Source organism: Choloepus didactylus, chromosome X (assembly GCF_015220235.1).
Source record: "Choloepus didactylus isolate mChoDid1 chromosome X, mChoDid1.pri, whole genome shotgun sequence".
Classification (NCBI taxonomy): domain Eukaryota; kingdom Metazoa; phylum Chordata; class Mammalia; order Pilosa; family Megalonychidae; genus Choloepus; species Choloepus didactylus.
Window position 1 is genome coordinate 24,532,466 of NC_051334.1, and position 10,291 is coordinate 24,542,756.

Genomic DNA, 10,291 nt, shown 5'->3' on the forward strand with positions numbered 1-10,291 from the left:
CATCTGATTTTTGTTCTTAAAGATGCTGTTTCCTCTGGGTTTTAGGACTTGTCTGGCATAGGAACTTAATGAGTGAATCTTTTATAGAATCTCAGATAGGGACCTAGGTATTTTGAGACTATTGTTGGTAAGGGCATGGCATACTGTGGCCATTTGGGATAGCTAGCTGGAGCTTGCATAAGAGAAACCTCCAGGATACTTTTGACTCTATTTGAGATCTCTCAGGCACTGTACCCTTATTTTGTTACCTTTGTTTCCCCCCTTTTGGTCAAGAGGGCATCTTCAATCCCTTGATGCCAGGGCCAGGCTCATTCCTGGGAGTTGTGTCCCATGTCGCCAGGAAGATTCATTCCCCTGGAAGTCCTGTCCCACGTGGTGGGGAGGTTAATGGATTTATTTGCCAAGTTGAGCTGAGAGAGAGAAAGACCATATCTGAGCAACAAAAGAGGTTCTCTGGAGGTGCCTCTTAGGCATAATTAGAGGAAGGCTTAGCCTCCCATTTACAGCCTTGAGTTTCACAAGAGCAAGCCTGAAGATTGAGGGCCTGACTTAAGTAGAGGGTTCCTAGTTTCACATAACATATATTCTGTCCCAAGATAACCAATTAGTCTCTCACATTATCTTCACTTAGTTGTACAATCATTGTCACTCTCAATTTTAAACATTATCATGACATAAAACATCCCAGAGCTCTTATCAGCCACTAATTATTCATCCCTAGTATTAGTATAGTGCTGATAAGATATTCCTATTAAATATAGTCTATAATATGTAATGGGTAGTTTTTCCATATACCATTCTGTTGTTAACTCTTTGTACCAGTGTCATATCTTATATCATGCTAGCACTTGTTTATATTTGTAGAGTACTCTGTGGGTTACATGCCTTTAAACAACCACTTTTGATCATGTTTACCTTCAATGCATCACTGATACTTATAATCCCATTAAGGAACCACAATCACCCCTGTCCATTCCCATACCATTAAGTTCACCCTCATTATCATGTCTGTACATATTAGGTTATCATTCCACCTTCACTAGCTTCTGTCTCTCTCTAGCTCCTCTATATTCTATATTTGTCACTTATCTTACATTTTTCACAGAATTCACATTAGTGGTAACATACAATATTTCTTCTTTTGTGTCTGGCTTATTTCACTCAGCATTATGTCTTCAAGGTTCATCCATTTTGTCATATGTTTCAAGACCTCATTCCTTCTTATTGCTGCATAGTATTCCATCGTATGTATATACTACATTTTGTTTATCCAGTCATCTGTTGAAGGACACTTGGATTGTTTCCATCTCTTGGCAATTGTGAACAATGCTGCTAAGAACATAGGTGTGCAAATGTTAGTTCATGTCATTGCTTTCAGGTCTTCTGGGCATATACCAAGAAGTGAAATTGCTGGATTGTAGGGTAACTTGATATCTAGTTTTCTGAGCAAACGCCAAACTGTCTTCCACAGCAGCTGTACCATTATACATTCCCACCAGCAATGGATAAGAGTTCCAATTTCTCTACATCCTCTCCAGCATTTGTAGTTTCCTGTTTGTTTAATGGCAGCCATTCTTATTGATGTGAGATGATATCTCATTGTGATCTTGATTGGCATCTCCATAATAGCTGGTGAGGATGAACATTTTTTCAAGTGTTTTATAGCCATTTGTATTTCCTCTTTGGAAAAATACCTTTTCATATCTTTTGCCCATTTTATAATTGGCTGTTTGTTCTGTTGTCATTGAGTTGTAGGATTTCTTTTTATGTGCAGGATATCAGTCTCTTATGAGATACATGGTTTCCAAATATTTTCTCCCATTGTGTTGGCTGCCTCTTTACCTTTTTTACTAATTCCCTTGAGGTACAGAAGCTTTTGATTTTGAGGAGCTCCCATTTATTTTTTTTTCTTTTGTTGCTTGTGCTTTGAGTGTGAGGTCTAAGAAGCTACCTCCTAATACTAGGTCTTGAAGATGTTTGTTTCCCTACATTATCTTCTAGGAGTTTTATGGTACTGTCTCTTATATTAAGGTCTTTGATCCACCTTGAGTTAATTTTTGTATAGGGTGTGAGGTAGGGGTCCTCTTTCATTCTTTTGGATATGGATATCCAGTTCTCCCAGCCCCATTTGTTGAAGAGACTGTTATGTCCCAGTTCAGTGGATTTGGGGGCCTTATCAAAAATCAGTCCGCTCAACTCGCTCAGAACTGCTTCTGCACCAACTATGGCCACCTTTGCGGAACTCAGTACCAAAGCCAAGATGCCCATCGTGGGACTCGGCACCTGGAAGTCTCCTCCAGGCAAAGTCAAAGAGGCTGTGAAGGCAGCAATTGACATAGGATATCGCCACATCGACTGTGCCTGTGCCTACAGGAATGAGGACGAGGTTGGGGAAGCCATCCAGGAGAAGATCCAAGAGAAGGTTGTTAAGCGGGAAGACCTCTTCATCGTTAGCAAGTTATGGCTTACCTTCTTTGAGAGATCCCTTGTGAAGGAATGCTGCAAGAAGACCCTCAAGGATCTGAAACTGGACTATCTCGACATCTATCTTATTCACTTTCCACAGGGATTACAGGCTGGTAAGGACTGGTTCCCTAAAGATGACAAAGGCAATGCTATCCCCAGTAAAGCAACGTTCTTGGAAACCTGGGAGGCCATGGAAGAGCTGGTGGATGAGGGGCTGGTGAAAGCCATTGGGATCTCCAATTTCAACCACTTCCAAATTGAAAGGCTCTTGAACAAACCTGGACTGAAACATAAACCAGTGACTAACCAGATCGAGTGTCACCCATACCTGACGCAGGAGAAACTGATCCAGTACTGCCACTCCAAGGGCATCATAGTCACTGCCTACAGCCCCCTGGGTTCTCCAGATAGACCTTGGGCCAAGCCAGGGGACCCTTCACTACTAGAGGATCCCCAAATTAAGGAGATTGCAGCAAAGCACAATAAAACCACCGCCCAGGTTCTGATCCGGTTCCATATCCAGAGGAATGTGCCCGTGATCCCCAAGTCTGTGACTCCCCAACGCATTGCTGAGAACTTTAAGGTCTTTGACTTTAAATTGAGTGATGAGGAGATGGCGACCATACTCAGCTTCAACAGAAACTGGAGGGCCTGTGTCGTGGAACAATTCTCTCATTTGAAGGATTATCCCTTCAATGAAGAATACTGAAACTGAGCCTCCAGATGAGATTATCCAGTGGATTCTCTCTCTTCACTTTACTGACATGGACCTCCCTCTCACCCACATCCAATTTTAGCCAGGCTTTTCTGAAATCATACTGAAGGTGGATCTGCTGTATGTCAGAATCTAATGTTGCATCTATACCAGTACGTTCAACCAGGAGCAGATAATCTTTGGGAGATAAGACTTGGAAAAAGAGAAGTTTTTTTTTTATATGATCATATGTTTATTAAATATTGGAAACTCTGCTAGCACTGAGAATACAGAGATAAAAAAGGAGAAAAGAAAAAACATCTTTAAGAATTTACTATACTGCCAACAGTATTTGAAGTACTTTTTGTATGTGTTAACTCAATGACTCCTTGCAAAAACCCCTTCCAGTTAGGTATTCTTATTATTCACATTTTACAGAAGAGGAAACAGAGACAAGTAACTTGCTCAAGGCCACTCAGGTAGTGAGTGCCATAGCCAAAGATTCAAAGGCAGGCAGGCTCTGGGAGAGCTCATGCTGATTTGTCATCCTTTTCCTCCCATGTCTTCCATTGGCACCTCCCAGCCTTGCCTCTCTCCATTCTTTCCCTTTCTTTTTCTCTCTCCCACCCTGCCTTTAAAATGCTATTTTGCCCAAAGAGTCAACTCCAGTGGTGGCAGGGCCTCCAAGATACATGAAGGAGCTTCTGTTCATTGAGGGAATGGTATTGAGAGTATCCCTGGGAGTGCAGGTGGGAAATGGAGCAGAATCTGAACAAGAAGATTTGCTATTTGCCATTAATATGGAGAATTAATTTGCTTTTTTTCTATAACAATGTCTTGTTGTGAAATATTCCACACATATAGTAAGGTACAGAATTTAACATAATAAGCATCTGGTTTCCCACCTTACAAATATAATAAATGCTAACATTTTGCCAAAAAAAAAAAAAAAAAAAAAAAATCAGTCCATAGATCTGGGGGTCTAATTCTGAACTCTCAATGTGATTCCATTGATCAATATGTCTATCTGTGTGTCACTACCATGCTTTTGACTACTGTGGCTTTATAGTAGGCCTCAAAGTCAGGAAGTGTAAGTCCTTCCACTTCGTTCTTCTTTTGTAGAATGTTTTTAGCAATTCTAGACCTCTTTTCCTTCCAAATAAATTTGATAACAAACTTTTCAAAGTCTGCAAAGTAGGTTGTGGAATTTTGATTGGAATTGCATTGAATCTGTAGATCATTTTGGGTAGGATTGACATCTTAACACATTTAGCTTTCCTATCCATGAAAACAGAATATCTTTCCATCTGTTTAGGTCCCCTTTTATTTCTTTTAGTAAAGTTATGTAATAACTTTAAAAATAATTTATTGGGGTGATGAATGCACAACTATGTGATGGTAATGTGAACAATTGATTATTCACCATGGATGATTGTATGGTATGTGAATATATCTCAATAAAACTGAATTAAAAAAAAATTCCCCTGTGAAGCCATCTGGCCCTGGGCTTTTATTTGTAGGAAGCTTTTTGATGACTGATTGGATCTCTTTACTTGGGATTGGTTTGTTGAGGTCTTCTGTTTCTTCTTGGGTCAGTCTAGGCTGTTCATGTGTTTCCAGGAAATTATCCCTTTCCTCTAAATTGTCTAGTTTGTTGGAACTTAATTTTTAACCCTTTAAAGGGGTCCTGTGACCAAAAAGTTTGAGACCAATTTCTAGAGGATACAATGGAAAAGGCTCAGAAGTTGGGTTTGGGTGAAGGGTGGAATTAGAAGAGATAATGATAAAGGGTCAGAGGATCAATCAGGAGACTTCAATTCATGCGTGATGAAAACAGGATTAGAGTTAATGATCTTGAAGCAAAGAATAGTGGAGAGGTTGGAAGGTTAGGGAGAAGGAGGTGTGGGGAAATTTCTAGGATCATGGGAGTTCTGGAGTTCCTCTGGACCATGTGGATGGAGGCATAGAGGTCAGTGGAAGGGAAGAATAGATCTAGGTTGAAGTATTACTATTGCCTACATTGTCAATGTTTTTGATGTTTATTAGGCCAATAATAAACAACAAAACCAAAGTAAAACACATAACTATAATAAGTCTTTTTTCAGAAATGAGCACATTTAATGTTTTCAAATTTGGGGGATGAAGAGTGGAAGGTTTTGCTCTTTCAGGAGGTATATGAGCTTTACTGGGACATCAGGGAGCATATTGGCCTATGTGAATGAATGAATCTTAAATTGTTGAGGAGAGTTCTGCCCAATGTGCTAAACACTGGTGAATGTTCCAGACATCTTTCAGCTGTCTAGACTTTGTGTAAAAATGGAGTGGTGGGTTTTTAGAACGAGTGCTGGGTTTCTCAGAATGAAGAACAGCATTTGCTAAAACTGAAAACCCTAGGATTTGGGTTTCAAAATCCCCAATGTCCAGCTTGAGCCTTGATATTGTATCAGTTTTATTGTAGGATACATCATCCTTGCTTCTTAGATGAACAAGTCTTGGCTGTTTGACATTTAAACTTCAAAATGTAGCCTACTCCTTGGAAGAAATTTTGTTAATTATTTGCCAGTAGAAAAAGAATGATGGGTTAAAGTAAATACATGCTGTCAAGATTTCAATAGTTATTTAGTGTCATTATGTACAGGAATGAACCATGTCAAACTGTTCTAAATGAATTAAAGACAGAAACTACGTTTGCAAAGAGTTTCTGGAGTTAACATATTACATATATAATATAATATCAAATAATATAATGCAATTATATGTATATGCGTGTGGGTGTATATATATAAAAGTGTGTGTGTATATTTATATATTTTTATAATTTGAGATAGGGAGGTGGGTAAAACCACTCCTGAAAACAAAGGATATATTTGACAGCAAAGATATTTATTTTTAAAACTAGTTGGGACATTGAAGAAAGGATATTACCTTACTGGGAAGGGAGGGAGGGAGGTTGCCAGATGATATAACAGTTATGAATACTTCCTCTGTCCCAGACCCTCTGTAACTTCATTATTTCCTTCAACAACTTCTGAAGGTAGTCTTTTTTTTTGTCTCACATTTTACAGATGAATAAAACCAAGATTCAGAAAAGTTAGGTAAATCGCTCAAGATCAAAGATCTAGAAGGTTGCATAACTGAGATTCAAACCCAGATATATTTGTCTTTTGTCTTTGAAGTCCATTCTCTTCAAGATTTCTTGGAAGCTCCAACTCTCAGATCCTATAGAGAGCACACCCATTAAATATAGGGGAACACAAGAGGAAAGCATGTTGCTGCAACTATTTCTATTTTATGCCACTTTGTTTATTAAAAAAGTCTTAGTCTCCGTTTTTATCATTCCTTGAAATAGCTGAGGAGTAAGTAAGTATTCTTTAGGAAAACAAACAAACAAAATACAGTTTGGAAGGATTTTAGAGGCTGACCCTATAAATCAACAATAGAGTTTCTATTTGCTCCTCCACCCATTTAACCAAAACTTTTCCACCTGGATATGGTATTCGGTCAGAAGACCTAATTTTCCCTGCCTAAACATTGATGAAATAATATAAATTTTATGTGCTTCACATTTTTAACTGTTAAGCAAGGAGACACACTACCACTCTCAAGACAGTCATCCCAAGTATACATAGCTTTCAAAGAGAAGATTCTTCATAAGCTATGGAACTCTGTGAAAGAAGGCATAGGAACCTAACTTTTCTTAGTTAATCGTTGCCATGATTCTCATTCTTGAAGGAAGTTCTGAAGGTAAGTCAAAATTCTTATCCACTCATCTACCTTGCTATCATTGTTTCAGTAGCCTTCTCCTCTATTCTCATAATTACTCACCCCCACTTTGAACTTATTTATGCTTCTTTTCTTTGTGGTCCTTGTAAAATTCCCACAGTTCCCTTAATTAGGTTCTCCAGTTCAAAAACAAATACTGGCACTACTTACCATGAATTAGATAACTACTTTAAGCCTTAGTTTCCTTTTCTGTAAAATGGGAATAAAAATACTTATCTCCTACAGTTGTCAGAAGTAAATGAGTTAACACCTGTAAAGCCATTAGCCCAATGCCCAACTCAGAAAATGCTTGTTATTATTATTAGTGAGTCATATTATAAAACAAGCCTAATTTTAAGTTATGTAATGTTTTATTTTGTTAAACCATTTCTTTTTTTAAGAAAAATTTGTACCATACTTACAAAAAGAATTTGAAAAGGCTTACCATAAAGATAAGGCTTTAATAATAAGAATAAAAATCAAAAGTCTGGCAAAGTGAACTGCCTCAGAAACATAGCCAATCAAGGTCATAGCTGACTCTCTCTGTAGGTATTTGAATCACTTCTTTTCATCAGAGGACTGCTGGGAATGATTCCTTCAGAGAACTTGACAATGCTCCAAATATATTTAATCCCTTTAGCTCAGCTGTATTCTTTCCTCTATTGTAATTTCCTCACTGCTCTCTTCTCCCTTGACTCTCATCACTCCTATCTAGCATAAATCTTTCTCTTGGCCTTTTGAACACCATTTCTTTGTGTCTTCAATCTCCTCACAGAATGTTCCTTCTACTATGTTGCCCTACCTACATCTTCCAAGAGTATTGCTTTCCCTGCAGCCCTCTCCGGTGGATGCTAACAAATCTCTAACTACCTACTCATTCAGGTTTGGGTGTTAGCATTGACTTCTTTGGAGATTCTGATCTTCACTGCTGTACATTTTTTAAATTCAGTTTTATTGAGATATATTCACATACCATACAATCATCCCTAATGTACAATTGATTGTTCACAGTACCATCATATAGTTGTGCATTCATCACCACAATCAATTTTTGAACATTTTCATTACTCCCCCCAAAATGAAAATAAGAATAAAAGTAAAACAGAACACCTGAAACATCCCATCCCCACCTCCCCCCTACTTTTCATTTAATTTTTGTCCCCATTTTTCTACTCATCTGCCCATACCCTGGATAAAGGGAGTGTGAGCCACGAGGTTTTCACAATCACATGGTCGCCCCATGTAAGCTACACAGTTATACAATCGTCTTCAAGAATCAAGGCTACTGGGTTTCAGGTATTTCCTTCTAGCTATTCCAACACACTAAAAACTAAAAAGGGATATCTATATAGCACATAAGAATAACCCCCTGAATGTCCTCTCGACTCCATTTGAAATCTCTCAGCCACTGAAACTTTATTTTGCATCATTTCACTTCCCCCTTTTGGTCAAGATTTTCTCAATCCCGTGATTCCAGGTCCAGATTCATCCCTGGGAGTCATGTCCCGTGTTGCCAGGGAGATTTCCACCCCTGGGAGTCAGGTCCCACATAGAGGGGAGGGCAGTGAGTTCACCTGCCAAGGTGCAGAATGAACTTTTGAACATTTTTCTTACAAAAAATAAAATAAAATAAAAAGTAAAAAAGAACACCCAAATCATCCCCCCTTCCCACCCTATTTTTCATTTAGTTTTATGTCCCCATTTTTCTAATAACCCATCCATACACTAGATAAACGGAGTGTGATCCACAAAGCTTTCACAATCACACAGTCACCCCTTGTAAGCTACATTTCTATACAATAGTCTTCAAGAGTCCAGGCTACTGGGTTGGAGTTTGGTAGTTGCAGGTATTTACTTCTAGCTATTCCAATACACTAAAATCTAAAAAGGGATATCTATATGTTTTAGTTTGCTAATGCTGCCGGGATGCAAAACACCAGAAATGGATTGGCTTTTATAAAAGGGGGTTTATTTGGTTACACAGTTACAGTCTTAAGGCCATAAAGTGTCCAAGGTAACACATCAGCAATCAGGTACCTTCACTGGAGGATGGCCAATGGTGTCTGGAAAATCTCTGTTAGCTGGGAAGGCATGTGGCTGGCATCTGTTCCAAAGTTCTGGTTTCAAAATGGCTCTCTCCCATCACAATATCACAAAAACTTCTTCTCATTTCAGTAACAATAGGTAAGTATGAGATCCCATCAAAATCAGTTATAGGCGTGGTCAGTCCTAAGGCATAATTCTCCACTGATCAAGGCCCACCCTGAATGGGTGGGGCCATGCCTCCATGGAAATATCTCATCAGAGTTATCACCTACAGTTGGGTGGGGTGCATTTCCATGCAAACAACCTAATCCAAATGTTCCAACTTAATCCCCACTAATATGTCTGCCCCACAAGATTGCATCAAAGAATATGGCTTTTTATGGGGAACATAATACATTCAAACCAGCACATTCTACCCCCTGGACCCCAGAAAAACATATTCTTTCCAAATACAAAATATAAATGAGCTGACAGGCAGAGGGAACTCCGTGCAGCTGTGAGTGACATTTTGAAGAGGAGCTACAGCCAAGAGGGACACTTTGAAGAAAGCACAGGAGCTGCAGATGAGAGACAGTTTGAAGACGGCCATTGAAAGCAGACTCTTGCTCCGGAGAAGCTGAGAGAGGACAAATATCCCAAGTGCAACTAAGAGTGACATTTTTGAGGAACTGCGGCCTAGAGAGGAATGTCCTGGGAGAAAGACGTTTTGAAACCAGAACTTTGGAGCAGACACCAGCCATGTGCCTTCCCAGCTAACAGAGGTTTTTTGGACACCATTGGCCATCCTCCAGTGAAGGTACCCGATTGCTGATGTGGACACTTTATGGCCTTAAGACTGTAACTGTGTAACCAAATAAACCCCTTTTTATAAAAGCCAATCCATCTCTGGTGTTTTGCATTCCAGCAGCATTAGCAAACTAGAATAGATTTTGGTACCAGAGAAATGGGGTGCTGGTGCTGCTGAGTTTGCAAATACCAAACATGTTGGAACGGATTTTTAAATGAATAAGGGGAAGGTTCTGGAAGAATTGTGAGGAGCTTGATAGAAAAGGCCTAAACTGCTTTGAAGAGACTGTTTATGGAAATATGGACTCTAAAGATACCTCTGACGAGGCCTTGAACAGAAATGATGAATGTGTTGTTGCAAACTGGAAGAAAGGCGATCCTTGTTTTAAAGTGGCAGAGAATTTGGCAAAATTGAGTCCTGGTGTCAGATGGAAAGAAGAATTTGAAAGCGACAACCTGGAATACTTAGCTGAGGAGATCTCCAGACTACGTGTGGAGGATGTACCCTGGCTTCTCCTTGCAGCTTATAGTACAATG

The 10,291-nt window shown here is 39.2% G+C and overlaps 1 protein-coding gene across 1 annotated transcript; it reads left to right on the top strand.

Annotated features, from left to right (window-relative positions):
- The first annotated feature begins 2,224 nt into the window (after positions 1–2,224).
- On the top strand, positions 2,225–4,026 carry LOC119522993 (aldo-keto reductase family 1 member B10-like). The gene has a single exon (XM_037821742.1). It carries the CDS (start codon positions 2,225–2,227, stop codon positions 3,173–3,175), a length of 951 nt encoding a protein of 316 aa, XP_037677670.1. The 3' UTR covers positions 3,176–4,026.
- The last annotated feature ends 6,265 nt before the right edge of the window (positions 4,027–10,291 follow it).